This window comes from Schistocerca cancellata, chromosome 5, assembly GCF_023864275.1.
Source record: "Schistocerca cancellata isolate TAMUIC-IGC-003103 chromosome 5, iqSchCanc2.1, whole genome shotgun sequence".
NCBI lineage: Eukaryota > Metazoa > Arthropoda > Insecta > Orthoptera > Acrididae > Schistocerca > Schistocerca cancellata.
The window spans coordinates 614,851,282-614,869,740 of record NC_064630.1 but is presented as its reverse complement, the minus strand read 5'-3'; the positions used below and the strand labels follow the sequence as shown (position 1 = coordinate 614,869,740).

Sequence of the window (18,459 nt, the reverse complement as noted above, 5' to 3'; positions counted from 1 at the left end):
ATAGGTATTTAACATGGCCATTTTTACTGTAATATTTTTTCTGCTAGAGCTTTGTCATGTTTAGGTATAAGTTATTGCATTTGCTGCTGCTGTGTGCCAGGCATGGTGCTACTAAATTTAACTTTGTATTACTCTGTTAAGGAAGTTTTACTACTGATTTATTTTTCTTGTTTGCTGCTCATTGCCTTATATTAGTTGTAATACTGCTGCTTGCCTTGCCAATTTGCATTTTTTATCCTTGCAGTTTGTGTTAATTTGTTATGTGCTGCTGCAATGCCTCATCCCTTAGTTTATGCATCTGAGCTCAGTAGATTTAAGTTAGCTTAAGAGGGGGTAGACGATATAAGAGAATGAGTTGCGATGAATTGGAAGAAATGCATTGTGAAGTTATACAAAAAAAGTACAGAAAGCAGGGACAGATAGGACTTTTTGGGAATAATGAAGAACGATGGGAGATCTCCAAGAAGTAAAGAAAGTTTTGTTTGCAAAATACTGCAGTAAAACAAACCCTGTCCTTTCCTTGTGTTATCCCACTATGTTTTTGTGTATCCTAGTGTATTTGTGTTTTTCCTGTCTTTATGTGTTTAGCTGATGTTGTTATGTTGTAGAATGTTTCTCATAATATGTTATTTTCTTTGTAAAGATGTTTAGACATTATTTATTCTGTTCTGTTTAATGCTAATGTGTGAATGTTGATGTTTCGAAAGTTATTCTGATCTTTTATGTATGTACTCATGTCATAATTCCTGTAATACTTATGTATATGTTATTTCGATTCTTTTGTAAAGCCTGTACTACAAATGTTATCTGTACTGTTATGTTCTTTAATGATGTATTTTGTACCTTTGTAATTGTATTCTTATGTTATAAAATTGTAATTGACACCAGTTCATCATATTATCAACTTGTAAGTTACATTTCACTGCACACGTTTCTGTTGGTCATAGTATATGGACAATATGTGAGAAGTAGGGACTGTTAGTGTTTGCACGTGTGTTAATAATTCAACAAGGGACTGGATAACAGCATTGCTGGTTCTAAGGACAATACCAAAAACTTTGTGAGTGCACAAGTGGTGGTTATGGACTTGCTATATTATCCGCAAGACACTTCAATGGTGATTGTGCACCTGCACAGTCACAACAGATGCCTGCTGGCCATCTCTACAAGGACTACAGTGGGTCTGCACCTCTGGTGGCCCACCAATACCACAATCTCTACCAGGACTACAGTAGGTCTGCACCTCTGGTGGCCCACCAATACCACAATCTCTACCAGGACTACAGTGGGTCTACTCTGTGATGACCTACCTACCAATATTCTTCAAAACTTCGAATGACTCTGCTGTGGGTTTTCTCAGTTGTGGCCCATTACCTGTCTGCATGTCGAGAGCCAGCACTGTCTTTCCGGTGGAAGGATAACACTACTTATTCAAGACTGCATGGAAATCCACTACTTCCGTGTGCATTTTCTTTTACTGCTCAGCCTTTGAGAAAAACACTGTAATTTTACTGTGATGAATGATCAGGACTGTCTTTATGGACTGTGAGAAAATTTTAGCTTTTGACCAACATTGTATCATTAAGTGTGTGCATTTGATTTCTTTGTTATTGTAATTATGAAAAATTTTATCAAATCATTATTGGCAACTGCCCAAAACAATTTCTAAAATTTTTTTGTGGGGAGCATGGGGGCTATGTAAGTAGGCTGTTTAGCTTCTTATATTGGTAACGCCACGTAGCGCTCTGTATGAAAATCACTGGCTGTGCTGTGTGCAGTCTGTGGCTGGTTTGCATTGTTGTTGGCTATTGTACTGTTGGGCAGTTGGCTGTTAACAGCGCGTAGAGTTGCGGAGTTGGAGGTGAGCCGCCAGCAGTGGTGGATGTGGGGAGAGAGATGGCGGAGTTTTGAAATTTTTAAGACTGGATATCATGAACTGCTGTATACATTATGACTTTTGAACACTATTGAGGTAAATACATTGTTTGTTCTCTATAAAAATCTTTCATTTGCTAACTATGCCTATTAGTAGTTAGTGCCTTCAGTAGTTTGAATCTTTTATTTAGCTGGCAGTAGTGGCGCTCGCTGTATTGCAGTAGCTTGAGTAACTAAGATTTTTGTGAGGTAAGTGATTTGTGAAAGGTATAGGTTAATGTTAGTCAGGGCCATTCTTTTGTAGGGATTTCTGAAAGTCAGATTGCGTTGCGCTAAAAATATTGTGTGTCAGTTTAAACACAGTCATGTATAATTGTTCTAAGGGAAGTTTCATGGTGCTTCCATTTTTGAACTGACACGGCTTCCTTTCCTGTGATACGACAGGCTGCTAACTGTTGATGATTTTTCGAAACTCGATAAGAACGCCCGCCTTCTGCCAAATCTATAGTACACTGTTTAAGAATTACCTTGCACTTTTACGGTTTTCATGTCAACCACCCTCAAGATAGTTTACAAAAGATTAAATAGTGTATTACAGCCGCAACAGAAAATCACAAGAAATAGCAGATAGGAAAATAAATTATTCGTCAAACGAAACACAAACGAACAAAGTGCTGGAATTCCATTTATTTCCAAAGTAAAAGTTTTAGTACACTTATATCTGAAACCTAAGATAGAAAGGACCACCGACTGAAACACTCCAACCTCTCACGAACATGACAGGAGACTGGTCGCCCACATCAGTCGACACTGAGCTTCTTAAAGGAACCTGCAGCTCCGTAGATGTCCTGAGCAAGCTTGCTGTCTGGTGGTCTCTTCGTTTCGTCCGAAATGTAATTATCCTGCTCCAGGAACCAGTCCCGCATGTCGTAAGCTTTGTTGAAGAGCTGATCTGAAATGCACAATACCTGCACTTTAGGATCTATAACGTTTTGTCACCAAAAATTCTGCAGATTGTCTTGTCTACGTGATGAGTTCAACGTGTTCCAAAATTCCTCTATGAGAATGAAGTTTGCCTTAACAGGATGTCCGCGCCTAGTTTTCGATTTGTTCAAATTTGTGGTGTATGCGGAGATTAGCTAGAAATGAAAGTGACAGAAGTGGAGCTCCAGATGGCCAAGCGTCTAGAAAAAAATTGTTACTTTGGCTTGGGTTGGATGAGGAATGGGCCGTTTATATTAGCGTATTTTCCAGGCAGCAGTTGGCGCAGCAGAAAAGGTACAAAACAGTAATGCGAGAGTCGTGGGGTAAAGGACCCATGCGTAAACCTTTTTTCTCGTTTTAATTTCAGTTTTTACTTTACTTAACTGAAAATAAACTGAAGTAATAATGAGTATGTTGTATTGGTTGATATTTTCACGAAAAGCATGAGAACGAAAGGTGAAGAATAATCTGGCATTGGGGAAAAGTTTCCAGGAGCGGACTGTAACGCGTACACGAGAATTTTGTATATAAAATTAGAAACGTTTATTATTTTATAGTTGATATTTTCCTCGTGTTGGGGTAATATTCATCGTAAATACGGGGCATCAGAAATTTTCTCGGCATGTTGCACATGTTACAAACGCCGAATTTCTACAATTATGTGATTGTTTAAAATTTCCATGGGAAAATGTTTTACATTCGTAAAAAGTTCTGTGTCATAGGAGTCTGGCAGCGAGCCCCGCTAAACGCAACTTTTCGCCAGACATTGGCGAAGGTGGCTAGTGATGTGAAATCGAATGTATTTCTATCAATCTTCTCGCGATGTGACATGTTATTCCCTCTCCATAAGAATCATTTTGTAGCTTTTTTTACGTGACTATAAAAATGAAATCGAGGGTTGCACGAGCAGAGTGAATTTCAGGCGGAATCACTTTAAAACTGCACAATGGCAATCCTTACTCATCTTGAAAAATCTTGTCGTATAATTGCGAAATTGTTTTGTCCTAAACGTAGGGCGTCATTACATCAGTCACAGAATTTCTGAATAAGGCTATTTTAAGTTTCCCAGATTTTGATTAAGTAACGACGACATTCCTGTATTTTCCTGCGTAACCATCTACTGTTTTCTTGAATTCTCGCTCAGATGAACCACTACCGTCTTGTAGGTATAAGAAAACCGTTGACAAAAATTTTCCAGAAACAACTGTATCATATTGCACTGTATGCGAATATGTTAATTTGTTCACATCTCGTCGTTCCACGAGCATTACTTTTTCTTCTGGATGGTGAAAAACTAAGTTTAAGGTTCAACGTCCCGTCGACTTGGAGGTGGCTTCAAATGTCTCTGAGCACTATGGGACTTAAAATCTGAGGTCATCAGTCCCCTAGAACATAGAACTACTTAAACCTGACTAACCTAAGGACATCACACACATCCATGCCCGAGGCAAGATTCGAACCTGCGACCGTAGCAGTCACGCGGTTCCGGACTGAAGCGCCTAGAACCGCAAGGCCAGAACGGGCGGCTGACATAGAGGTCCTTAGAGACAGAGCATAAGCTCGGTTTGTGTCAAGCATGTGAAAGGAAATCGGCCGTGCTATTTAGAAGGACCCATCCCGGCATTTGCGTGAAGCGATTTAGTGAAAGCACGGAAACGTAAATCGGGATGGTCGGAAGCGTCTTCAAACCGTCGTTCTCCCGACTGTGAGTCCAGCGTGGTAGCCACTGCGCCACCTCGGTCGGTCCCTCTTGATGGTCCAGGGTTCGGTTCTAAGTCACAACAAGTAAAGACAACTTACGGGTGTAAATATGGTTCATACGTGAAATTTTAGAGTATTTTGCTTAATGATGACGAGTGAGAACTCTCGATATACCTGTTTGCCATGGCACTGTAATTGCAATCCTTCTGGAAAAGTTGTCTGTAGAGTCCTCGAGGACGCTATAAACAGCTACAATCCTTTCTTGGAAATTTATCTTTTGTTTTTTCCATTGAAGCCTTTTATGAATATATTAATAAATACAGTGTATTGAGCACTATTTTGGTTTTATTTGCAGAGTAAGTAACGTAAAAGTTGGAAATGTTTCCGAATAAAAACTCGACTCTCAGGCATTCGTTCTGTATACACTCCTGGAAATGGAAAAAAGAACACATTGACACCGGTGTGTCAGACCCACCATACTTGCTCCGGACACTGCGAGAGGGCTGTACAAGCAATGATCACACGCACGGCACAGCGGACACACCAGGAACCGCGGTGTTGGCCGTCGAATGGCGCTAGCTGCGCAGCATTTGTGCACCGCCGCCATCAGTGTCAGCCAGTTTGCCGTGGCATACGGAGCTCCATCGCAGTCTTTAACACTGGTAGCATGCCGCGACAGCGTGGACGTGAACCGTATGTGCAGTTGACGGACTTTGAGCGAGGGCGTATAGTGGGCATGCGGGAGGCCGGGTGGACGTACCGCCGAATTGCTCAACACGTGGGGCGTGAGGTCTCCACAGTACATCGATGTTGTCGCCAGTGGTCGGCGGAAGGTGCACGTGCCCGTCGACCTGGGACCGGACCGCAGCGACGCACGGATGCACGCCAAGACCGTAGGATCCTACGCAGTGCCGTAGGGGACCGCACCGCCACTTCCCAGCAAATTAGGGACACTGTTGCTCCTGGGGTATCGGCGAGGACCATTCGCAACCGTCTCCATGAAGCTGGGCTACGGTCCCGCACACCGTTAGGCCGTCTTCCGCTCACGCCCCAACATCGTGCAGCCCGCCTCCAGTGGTGTCGCGACAGGCGTGAATGGAGGGACGAATGGAGACGTGTCGTCTTCAGCGATGAGAGTCGCTTCTGCCTTTGTGCCAATGATGGTCGTATGCGTGTTTGGCGCCGTGCAGGTGAGCGCCACAATCAGGACTGCATACGACCGAGGCACACAGGGCCAACACCCAGCATCATGGTGTGGGGAGCGATCTCCTACACTGGCCGTACACCACTGGTGATCGTCGAGGGGACACTGAATAGTGCACGGTACATCCAAACCGTCATCGAACCCATCGTTCTACCATCCCTAGACCGGCAAGGGAACTTGCTGTTCCAACAGGACAATGCACGTCCGCATGTATCCCGTGCCACCCAACGTGCTCTAGAAGGTGTAAGTCAACTACCCTGGCCAGCAAGATCTCCGGATCTGTCCCCCATTGAGCATGTTTGGGACTGGATGAAACGTCGTCTCACGCGGTCTGCACGTCCAGCACGAACGCTAGTCCAACTGAGGCGCCAGGTGGAAATGGCATGGCAAGCCGTTCCACAGGACTACATCCAGCATCTCTATGATCGTCTCCATGGGAGAATAGCAGCCTGCATTGCTGCGAAAGGTGGATATACACTGTACTAGTGCCGACATTGTGCATGCTCTGTTGCCTGTGTCTATGTGCCTGTGGTTCTGTCAGTGTGATCATGTGATGTATCTGACCCCTGGAATGTGTCAATAAAGTTTCCCCTTCCTGGGACAATGAATTCACGGTGTTCTTATTTCAATTTCCAGGAGTGTATTTTCCTCTGCGCCACCCCTCCAGGAAACTTTGCATCATAAATAATTCGTACCCCCGCTGAAAATGCTATTTTCTTTTCAAAACGTTAGGCTTTCTGGAGCTCTCATTTTCGTCACTTTGATTATTGGTCAAGCGACGCATGTACCGTAAATTTGGAAGAAATCAGTGATAACGAGTAGACGCGGTGTCTTTCCGTGCTCAATAAATCTGAAATTAGAGTCTCTTGTGTGCTAATTGACAGACATAAGAAATGTAGACGGTAACTCTCTAATCTCGGTAGATTAACGAAGCTCGACAAAGTACTAGCTTCGGCTGTGAATTACGTACATTCACTGTTTTGCAAGTTTGATAAGAATCGGTCATTTTGGTGGCAGTGATATATTCTTACGCTTCTTCTCAAGGGAAAACGGTGAAATATCTTAAGCAGTTGAAGAATCTGATGTAAGCCTGTGTGGGCTCAGTCAAGTTCTACCATTTTTGAATATTCTGTCACTTGTTTAGTGTGCGTCACGGACAGCCACATTTCTTCTTCCGATAATCGAACAGCAATTTTCTGACTTCCGATGCAGCTCGCCACCATTACCTGTCCTGTGGAAATCTCAACATCTCTGAAAAGTATAATTTGCACCTCATTTACCTGTAGGATATACAGGGTGAGTCACCTAACATTACCGCTGGGTATATTTCGTAAACCACATCAAATACTGACGAATCGATTCCACAGACCGAACGTGAGGAGTGGGGCTAGTGTAATTGGTTAATACAAACCATACAAAAATGCACGGAAGTATGTTTTTTAACACAAACCTACGTTTTTTAAAATGGAACCCCGTTATTTTTGTTAGCACATCTGAACATATAAACAAATACGTAATCAGTGCCGTTTGTTGCATTGTAAAATGTTGATTACATCCGAAGATATTGTAACCTAAAGTTGACGCTTGAGTACCACTCCTCCGCTGTTCGGTCGTGTGTATCGGAGAGCACCGAATTACGTAGGAATCCAAAGGGAACGGTGATGGACCTTAGGTACAGAAGAGACTGGAACAACACATTACGTCCACATGCTAACACCTTTTTATTGGTCTTTTTCACTGACGCACACCACGTGTGTACGTGTACCTCACCCCTCATGGTAATGTACATGTGCGTCAGTGAAAAGACCAATAAAAAGGTGTTAGCATGTGGACATAATGTGCTGTTCCAGTCTCTTTTGTACCTAAGGTCCATCACCGTTCCCTTTGGATCCCTACGCAATTCGGTGCTCTCCGATACACACGATCGAACAGCGGAGGAGTGGTACTCAAGCGTCAAATTTAGGTTACATCTCCGGATGTAATTAACATTTTACAATGCAACAAACGGCACTGATTACGTATTTGTTTATATATTCAGATGTGCTAACAAAACTAACGGGGTTCCATTTAAAAAAACGTAGGTTTGTGTTAAACATACTTCCGTGCATTTTTGTATGGTTTGTATTAAACAATTACACTAGCCCCTCTCCTCACGTTCGGTCTGTGGAATCGGTTCGTCAGTATTTGATGTGGTTTACGAGATATATCCAGCGGTAACGTTAGGTGACTCACCCTGTATATTGTCCACTATTTCTCCCTCTAGTACGCTAGTACTTGGAAGTTATTTGTTCCCGTTTTAGCACATGTCAAATCATCTAGGCCATTTTTTGTTACTATTTTCCATATACTCTTGTTATCAAAATTCTGCGGAGAACCTCTGCGTTTCTTATCAGTCCTCTTGGTTTTTAGCTCCCATCTACAGCACCTCACCGTCTGTTTATTCCTATGTTCCTATAGTGTATCATTCACTCCCGTACAATACCGAATTTCAGAAATTTCTTTCTAGGTTTTGAAACTGGAAGATATCTTTGGGCTAGGAGCACTGTCTTTGCCTGTGGTCGTCAGCTGCTGATATCCTCCTTGCTTTGTCCATCTTGCGTTTTATTGCTTCAAAGGTCTGCTGTACCGCCAACACTTTTAATGCTAAATTGGTCGGTGATTTGATTTCAGTAATTCTTTAACAAATTCCACTTTCTTTGGTTCTCTCTCAGTTTACGTTTTTGTTCAGTATATAGAGCATCCCATTCAACAGATTCTACAATTACTTGTCTTTTTCACACAGGCCAACACCGTCGTCAGCGAATCTTATCACTGATAGCGTTTCACTGAGACTTTTAATGCCTGTTCTGCCATTTACATACTTATTCTATGAACTGATGGGACAAGACGGAAGAGAGAAAGATTGCATCCTTGTCTTCCATTCTTTTTAACTCAGTCTTTTCTCTCTCGGTTTTTCACGCAAGTTGTACCCTCTTGGCTCCTCTAATTTACACTGAGCTGACAAAAGTCATAGGATAACTCCTAATATCGTGTCGGACATTCTTTTGCCCAGCTTAGAACTTGAGGTGTCATGGACTCAATGAGTCTTTGGACGGTTCTTGCAGAAATATTGAGCCACGATGTTTCTAAAGCCGTCCGTGATTACGAAAGTGTTGTCGATCTAGGATTTTGTGCACGAACCCATAAATTTTCGACGCGATACATGTCGGGTGATCTGGATGGCCAAGTAATTCCCTCGAATTGTCCAGAATGTTCTTCCAACCAGTCGCGAACAGTTGTGGCCCAGTGACATGACTGTCGTACGTGAAGTTTCCACCTCTGGTCTTCAGGTAGCCGAACATAACCATTCAGAGTCAATTATCGGTTCAGTTGGACTAGAGAACCCAGTGCATTCTATGTAAACGCAGTCCACATCATTATGGAGCCACTACGAGCTTGCACAGTGCCTTGCCTTGTTGACAACTTGAGTCCATGGCTTCCTGGGGACCGCGCCACCCTCGAGCCCTACCATCGGCTCTTACCAACTGCAGTGGGGACTCACCTGACCCGGCCTCGGTTTCTCAGTGGCCTACGGTCCAACCGATATGGGCACGAGCCCAGGAGAGGCACTGCAGATGATGTCGTAGTATTAGCAAAGGCACTAGTATCGGTCATCTGCTGCCATACGTCGTACGTCCCACACTGATATCAGCGTTTATTTCACGCAGTGTTGCTTGTCTATTAGCAATGACAACTCTACGCGAACGCCGCAGCCCTCCGTCGTTAAATGAAGGCCAGCGGCCACTGTGGCGAGAGCCAGTGCCAGAAATTTAGTACTCTCGGTACACTCTTGACTCTGTGGGTCTCGGAATATTGAATTTCCTTACAATGGTCGAAAAGAAATGTTCCATTCGTCTAGTTCCATACCGCTTTCAAAGTCTGTAAATTCCATCAGGCGGCCATAATCACGTCGGACATATTTTCACATGAGTCACTTATGTTCAAATGACAGCTCCACCAATGCTCTGCTCTTTTATACTTTGTGTACGCCGTACTCCCGCCAACTGTCTCCGCTCAAATCGCTATCCCAAAACCTTTGTCATATCAGTGTATTGCTTCAAATGTCTACTACATCGCCCACAGTTTTCATTCTAAGATGGTCGGTAATTTCATTTCGATAGTTCTTTAATAAATTCGTCTTTCTTTCGTTTCGTCTTGGCCCGTATTCTTGTCAAGTATACAGTTCATCCCATTCAACAGATCCTCTTTTTGAAAGAAGGCAGAACAGTCATCAGCGAATCTTATCAATGATAGCGTTTCACGCAAATTTCAATGCCATTGCTAAGACGTCCATTTATTTACTTATACGATGAACAGTTGGGCAGGATGGAATAGAGAAAGGCTGCATCCATGTCTTACGCTCTTTTTAACGCAATCATTTCTCTCTCGGTTTTACACTGACGTTGTGTCCGTCTTGGTACCTCCTCATAACATATCTTACCCTCCTCTCCCTTAAGCGTATATGTATTTTTCTGAGTATTCCATACACATGCCACCATTTTAGATACTTGATTCCTCTTTCTACTCTCACAAAACCTATAATTTTTCCTTCCATTTTCAAGTATAGCATCATAACTGTACCCTTAGCACATTAACCTGCCCCAAAACTAAAATAATCGTCTTATAACTGTCCTAGAATTCTTCTGTACCTCATTGTGGCAATAATGTTCGGTGTATTAGCTGTCAGGCTGATTGTGGGAGATTATTTGCTCTGCCGGACAACTGTGAGTAGCTGAATTTGGAAAGTACATAAATACACTCCTGGAAATGGAAAAAAGAACACAATGACACCGGTGTGTCAGACCCACCATACTTGCTCCGGACACTGCGAGAGGGCTGTACAAGCAATGATCACACGCACGGCACAGCGGACACACCAGGAACCGCGGTGTTGGCCGTCGAATGGCGCTAGCTGCGCAGCATTTGTGCACCGCCGCCGTCAGTGTCAGCCAGTTTGCCGTGGCATACGGAGCTCCATCGCAGTCTTTAACACTGGTAGCATGCCGCGACAGCGTGGACGTGAACCGTATGTGCAGTTGACGGACTTTGAGCGAGGGCGTATAGTGGGCATGCGGGAGGCCGGGTGGACGTACCGCCGAATTTCTCAACACGTGGGGCGTGAGGTCTCCACAGTACATCGATGTTGTCGCCAGTGGTCGGCGGAAGGTGCACGTGCCCGTCGACCTGGGACCGGACCGCAGCGACGCACGGATGCACGCCAAGACCGTAGGATCCTACGCAGTGCCGTAGGGGACCGCACCGCCACTTCCCAGCAAATTTGGGACACTGTTGCTCCTGGGGTATCGGCGAGGACCATTCGCAACCGTCTCCATGAAGCTGGGCTACGGTCCCGCACACCGTTAGGCCGTCTTCCGCTCACGCCCCAACATCGTGCAGCCCGCCTCCAGTGGTGTCGCGACAGGCGTGAATGGAAGGGCGAATGGAGACGTGTCGTCTTCAGCGATGAGAGTCGCTTCTGCCTTGGTGCCAATGATGGTCGTATGCGTGTTTGGCGCCGTGCAGGTGAGCGCCACAATCAGGACTGCATACGACCGAGGCACACAGGGCCAACACCCGGCATCATGGTGTGGGGAGCGATCTCCTACACTGGCCGTACACCACTGGTGACCGTCGAGGGGACACTGAATAGTGCACGGTACATCCAAACCGTCATCGAACCCATCGTTCTACCATTCCTAGACCGGCAAGGGAACTTGCTGTTCCAACAGGACAATGCACGTCCGCATGTATCCCGTGCCACCCAACGTGCTCTAGAAGGTGTAAGTCAACTACCCTGGCCAGCAAGATCTCCGGATCTGTCCCCCATTGAGCATGTTTGGGACTGGATGAAGCGTCGTCTCACGTGGTCTGCACGTCCAGCACGAACGCTGGTCCAACTGAGGCGCCAGGTGGAAATGGCATGGCAAGCCGTTCCACAGGACTACATCCAGCATCTCTACGATCGTCTCCATGGGAGAATAGCAGCCTGCATTGCTGCGAAAGGTGGATATACACTGTACTAGTGCCGACATTGTGCATGCTCTGTTGCCTGTGTCTATGTGCCTGTGGTTCTGTCAGTGTGATCATGTGTTGTATCTGACCCCAGGAATGTGTCAATAAAGTTTCTCCTTCCTGGGACAATGAATTCACGGTGTTCTTATTTCAATTTCCAGGAGTGTATATGCCAAAAGGCCCGTTTCTTTTGTTCCTGACTCTGGCGGAGCAAAAAACGTCTATAGTTTACTGTCCGTCATCTTCCATGGAACTGATCGATTGTTTCGAGACTTGTCGAAACACGGGTACACAGCTGAAAGTCGTAAAACGGGGTGCAGTGCCACGTGAAGAGGCGTAGTAATTCAGAAGTATAGTGTACTTCTTGTGAGAGTTCTTATAGTTTAGAAAATTATAGAAGACTGTTCCATCATTATCTGACATTCTGTGATACACTGTGATTACTGTTTTACAATAACTACACGCAGTCGCCAAAACTTAACTTTGTACATGAAATATAGCTACGAGGGTCACCCAGAAAGTAATGCACCACATTTTCTTCCTTCAACAAATCTTTATTGAACATAATGAGAGCTACACACACGAAATAATGGTGTTTTATCCACACACCCTATTTTCCCACGTTATCTCTATCCCATTTTATGGCCTTCCTCCAGCGCGAAACTAGGGCGTGTATGTCCTGTCGGTACCAATTCTTGTTCTGGTGGAGGAGCAAGTGCTTCACTTTGTGAATCACGTCTTCATCGTCCTCAAAATGTGTTCTACGAATGGCATCCCTTAATGGCCCATACAAGTGGAAGTCCTCAACTCGCTGCAACGTGTGAGGTGTGATAGTCATGGATGGTCTCCCCGACTGTAAATCGTGGAGCTCCGCCGAACCGCCTTCTGATCACCTCACCCTCTGTACTTCTCTCGACAGTGTCGACAGCTGATGCTCCATAGACTTTGCACAAACGTTTGTGAATATTTCCCACAGTTTCTTTCTCTGCAGGGAGAAATTCAATGACGGCACTTTGCTTCTTACGTACATCACCTGCAGACGCCTATTCGAAACTGTCCTGCATCTACGCTGTCTGTTGGAAGTGACGGAAACTCACTCAAGAGACTTCAAATAATTCATATGTAACGTTTCGCACTCGTAGCATTGTTTTCGGCTGAAAAATAAAACTGCGGTGCACTACTTTCTGGGGAACCGTCGGATATGCATTTGCGAATACGGATAACCATCAGCTCTATAATGGAATGAAAACAGCGAAAATTGGTGCCACACCGAGTCTCTAATCCGGTCCGGCACAAATTTTCATTGTCGTTATTCCACTGTACAGCTGCTGGTTATCCAAATTCGAAAATTCGAATATATTTCATACATTTCATAACGGCTGTAGCCGCTGCAGTGCCTGTTCCTTCGGACATGCTTGCATGTACTTCAGAAGAGCAAAAAGATTGCAATATCGTGTAAACTTAACTTTGGTTCCTATGTTACATAACTGAGTGTGGCCGCAAAGGAAAACGTCGAGCCAGCCGTATTCTAGCCTCTGATCGATTTGCAACACCACGAAGAAAGCATCTGAAATGGCATATTACGTATAAATTAGTAAAATTACAAACTGTTATATAATATGCACGGAGTGGACTTCGAATAACACGAACCAATTTCAGAGGATGTTCAGGTGGGTTGATGAGTTACTTGATGTAAGGAAGACTTAATTTTTAGTGCTTTACTGATTAATTTGATTTAGATATTGCAAATGACCGTGACAGTGAATTACAATATAAAACATTAGTCAACCATATGTTACGTTCTGACAGCTGAACTCGTAACGTAATGAGTACGGGAACAGATAAAGAAACTTGCAGCCTTACCTTAGTGGCTCTATCACCGAGCATCGTTGGAATATCTTTCAAGCTGAGATCCGATTTGCGCTATGATAGTACTAAGTGAGACGAGTAACTTACAGCTGAACTTCTCCAGAGGCCCCGCCGTGCCGCCCAGCTCTTCTGGAATGTACTCGCGAGCCACGTGCTCAAACAGTGTCGTGGAACCGGGCAGGTGGGTGTGGATCTGAAACACACCAAAGGCACTGCTTGCAAGGCGATGACCACATCCCTAAGGTGAATTTTTTTTAAAGGAATTTACTGATGCAAGTTTATGTAACTCTTTTCTCCATCTCTGTTTATCAGAAAGCGATGCATTACGTAGTTATAATAACTCGTGTGTTGACGGCAAAAATCTTGTGTTTCTGTGGAAAAATAAGTACGTGCATGTGTAACAGGTAAAAATACCAGCAGTGAAGAAAATATTTGCTTTAACGCTTCTGAAACGGTGGAAAACCAGACCACACCATCTGAAACAACAGTCAGCTGTACACTGTATGTTTCATACGAGATAAGAGCTCAAAGTAACTGACAGTGTTATGTGAGACAGAGTAATAAATAAAAAGCTCTTAAGCTAGCGCTGAAAGATGGATAAATTAAGGAAAAGTAAACAAAGTACTTTTAGGAAAATGCCGAAGTTCTTTCCAATATAGGATTGAGAGTGAGGAAAGTAAGAAGAGAAATACTGTTCTCAAGATGAAAGAAATTCAATGATGCATGAAGGATGATCAAAGAAAACCGCTCAGATTTGGACATTTGAGCACCGTCGAAATTCCAGCCGAGTATTTTTTCAGGATTTTATATTCGCCTTTTGTTTTTATCCTGGAATAGGAACCCCTGTTTATTAATATGATATATAATCACAGTTACAAGTGAATTCACGTACGACACAGTGTGAGATGAATGCATGTGAATAATTTCAAACTGCAGATCATCGGGTGCTGTGCCAGTGTCATCAGTGATGGGATAAGAGAGCGGAATGAATTGAGTCTCAGTTTTCTTAAAGTCCTGAAATCTTGTGGAGACCTCGTCCTCTAGACTGCGCAGATGATGCCTAACGTCAGCGCAAACACTCAGCCACTTTGTTTTCCCAATAAGGGAAATAAAAAAAAGACCTTCGCCTATTACGAGTCTTGCAAATACGTCTTGTTTTGCTTTGGATGACTTTACTCACTTCGACATCTCATGTGCAAACAAGTCCTTTCCCTGCAATTTCACATTCGGTTCATTCAGCTTATCAGATATATCAGTTGCGAACATCGTATCCTGTCTCCACATTCACATCATATTTCAGTTGCAAAATCATGACATATCTACTTTGTGTCCAGAAATAAGAGGATTTCACTCTGCAATACCCATGCGTTCTGGCAACTAGCCCACGTTCTGCCACTTCACACTGCTGTGGTTAACTTCATTTTCATGTTCTGCCTCCTCAACGGTAAGAAAATGTTTGAATTGTCTATGGTAGAGTGCCTTGGCTCTGATTGTGATCGCCAGACCACAACAAGATCTACCTACTGCTTCAAGTCCAGTGCAGCTTACAAAGGTTTCTCTGGTGCAAAGCGCTATGAAAAAACAAGATGTGACTGTCTGTGTATAGTGCTTATGACTTGTTTTTAAAAGCTTACCATTGCTACAGTCTTCCAATTGAAATTTCTGGCCCGATGTGTTGTAAAGCTTCCCATTTTGTTCTAGAGCAAACTACTTTTCTCCGCTCAATTAACACCATACTCTGGCAATTCCAAGTAAGTATTTCTATCTTCCATTGGTTATAGACCAAGTAATTACATTGGCATGACGAAAATTTCATTAAGTGCCGGCTCTGGGAGTTCATCACTAATTCTATGAATGTTTCGCACTATAGACACTACTGGTAGTGAAATATTTCCAGATTTGCTCCAAACTCGAGGACTAACATGCTTGCACACTATACCAAAGACCTATTAATAAACTCGTAATCTGAAAAAGGCTCGTAGCGTTCGGGAAGATTATAGGCTACCATGAAACTTGCTTCCCTAGCGCTGTTTTGAAAAGTTGATAGCATTGGAGACAATATTTTTTGATTCTTCAGTCTTTTCACACACCCCGCTGCTTTTATTTTGAGTTCTTCCTTGGTAAACGTTTGCTGTCAAATTCGTCAAATTTGGTTTCTTAACGTCGTTTCAGATTGTACTCCTTAAATACGGCTATTGTTTCATGACACAATAAACATTATCAAAGAAATATCTGTTTGTCCATTCTTCGATGAAAACACGGCAGTCATCACTGAATTTACGTTTTCCCGGCGCGTTCACAGCGTCACTGAAGTTGGAAATTTATATACCTACTGTTGGAGGAAAAATTGTAAATAAGCCGTATCAGCCTGGTATATTGGTGTGTCGAGTCCTAGTGAACCCTGTTCCCGTTTTCCGGCTGAGGAAAACTCCCTGAATTGCCGGGAGACAACCTTTGGGATAACAGCCAGACGCGCCGCCCAGTAAGCAACAGAGGCGGACTTGGTATGAACAGTGTGTATCTAATGGCCTCTTACTACTGACGTGGTATAAGAAAGGAAAACCAATCGAAGAAAAAATTAAGAGGGAGATAAAATCACGGGGAAAAAGGGCGTTGAACCTCTGCAACAAACACCGGAAAACAGGACAGTAAGGTACGAAGAACAAGGTTTAAAGTCCCATCGACAATGTGGTAATTAAAGACAGAGCACAATCTCCTGAATTTGCCTTAAAAGACTCAGGGAAACATCGGAATGGCTTGCTGGACGTGGATTTGAAGCGCAGTCATCCTGAAACTGTGTCCAGTGTCTCAGCCACTGCGTCACCTAGCTCCATCGTGAGACTGTGAAGTAATACTGAAAAGACCCTTGGTACAAGCCGGTGTTTTAGTTTGAATGTTGTAGGTGTAGGAGTGTGTGTTTGCACTGTCGGTTTGCATCGGTGTAGTGAAAGCTGTAACTGCATCGTTGCTGCTGTGAAATTTACTATTACTGTTGATGGCACTGCTGCTACTTGTCAACATGTTGCTACTGTATGTCCAAAAATCAAATCAAAGGAGTATTTCATAACTATTGTGTTTGGGTCATGATCAAATCTATGAAACTAATGCACATAGTTCAGTTTCATCAGAATTAACATGCAGAAGCAGTATGTAGTCGAGTCGTTGTAAGTGATTATGTAAGTGTTCCAGTCCATATGGAGATGAAGTTTGTTGTGAGATACTCTCAGGAGTGTTCGCTAGTTCCGGGAACTTCCAAGTTTGATGAATACAGTGACTTTCTGGAGTGGTGCTTTACAGCGACTTGTAATGCAGTCCGGGTAAGGATATAATCCTAAATTGGTAATAGAAACAACAAAATTGCATCAGGAGGCTAAAAGTGACTGCTGGCTATTGTGTAAATGTCTAAGCTGATAGGCTGTTAACAGTCCCATAAACAATAAACGGAGTGCAGTGAGACTGTTAAGCGCTTTTGGTACTATTTACGTTGACTATAATATACTCTTGAAAATTCTGAAGGTGTCAGGGATTAATACTGGAAGTGAAGGATAATTATAAACGTGTACAGAAACAAGACTCAAGCTTCTAAGAGTCGAAAGACATAAAATTGCAGTAGCAGTAGTTCAGAAGCGAATGATACAGAGTAACAGCCCATTTCAGATGCTGTTCAATATGTACATTGAGCAAGGAAACGAAGCAGAATCTGGAAAAACGAAATAAATTCCAGGGTAATGAAATAAAAACTTGGAGGTTTTCCGATGACATTTTTGCCTGATACGGCAGGAAAATGGTCTGCAAGTTCAGCTGAACTGAATTCATAGCGTCTTAAAAAGTGGTTGTAAGATGTTGCCCAATATAAGTAAAAAAACGGCAATGAAATGTACTTGAATTAAATTAGGCGATGTGTAGGAAATTACGAGTAGGTTAAGGAATGATACATGAAAAGTACTTAGCGAGTCTTGCTATACTGGTAACAAAAAACTATGGCTGAAATAGAGGGATATTTCAGATATGAAATAGGAAAGGGTAAGTTATGTGGAGTGTTGCCTTGTCTGGAAGTAAAACGCTGACGATAAAGAGTTCAGAAAAGAAAACTGTAAAGGCTTTTTAACTGTGACGCTACAGATGAATACTTAAGATAAGATGGGTACATCGGTAACTAACAAGTGGTACTGAATCGAACGGGGAGAAAGGACCTATACGTCACAATTTGACCAAATAACAGGCATCAAGGAATTGCCCATTTGGCAACGAAGAGACAAAACCTAATGAGAGACACCGAGTCTTAATTATGGTAAGCAGGTTCAAATGGCAGTAGGTTGCAGTAGTTTCTTTACTCCGAGACGAAGGAACTTACGCAAAGTGATAAGCATATAGCACTGCAACAAACCAGTCTTCGGGCAACCCATACAGTACATACTGAGGCTCTTAAAGTAGTACTTTGACTACGCCCACTTGATAACAAAAACGGAAGGACGTAAATCATTTGGAAAGAGGTGACTGATAGAATCTTATAGGAGTGCAGGCCATTATCCGAAAACAAGTTCCGCACTGTCATCTAATGAACAGAATGAGAGCCACCTGTGGGATTGGTTTGAAATGTGTTTAGCATGTAATTCTCAACGAGCAGAAATATTCAGGTGTAAAAGCGACTTTGGGCGTACCCCAAGGAAGTTTTATAAAATCATTACTTTTCGTAATATACAGGAAGTTTCACAGTTAAGCCGACAATTATACGAACGCCAGACCAGGGGAGGTCGCAGAAGTTGTTATAGTAG

At 43.3% G+C, this 18,459-nt stretch overlaps 1 protein-coding gene across 2 annotated transcripts in view; it reads right to left on the bottom strand.

The window, feature by feature from the left end:
- Positions 1–2,536: 2,536 nt before the first annotated feature.
- The window catches only part of LOC126188092 (retinol-binding protein pinta-like), a 102,056-nt gene continuing 86,133 nt past the window's right edge, over positions 2,537–18,459 (bottom strand). For both annotated transcript variants that reach the window (XM_049929552.1, XM_049929551.1), the window contains 2 exons: positions 13,772–13,877; positions 2,537–2,827 (listed from right to left, as the gene is read on the bottom strand). In XM_049929552.1, the coding sequence (XP_049785509.1) occupies positions 2,676–2,827; positions 13,772–13,877 (258 nt within the window). In that variant the 3' untranslated portion in view covers positions 2,537–2,675. The remainder of the gene's footprint in view (positions 2,828–13,771; positions 13,878–18,459) is intronic.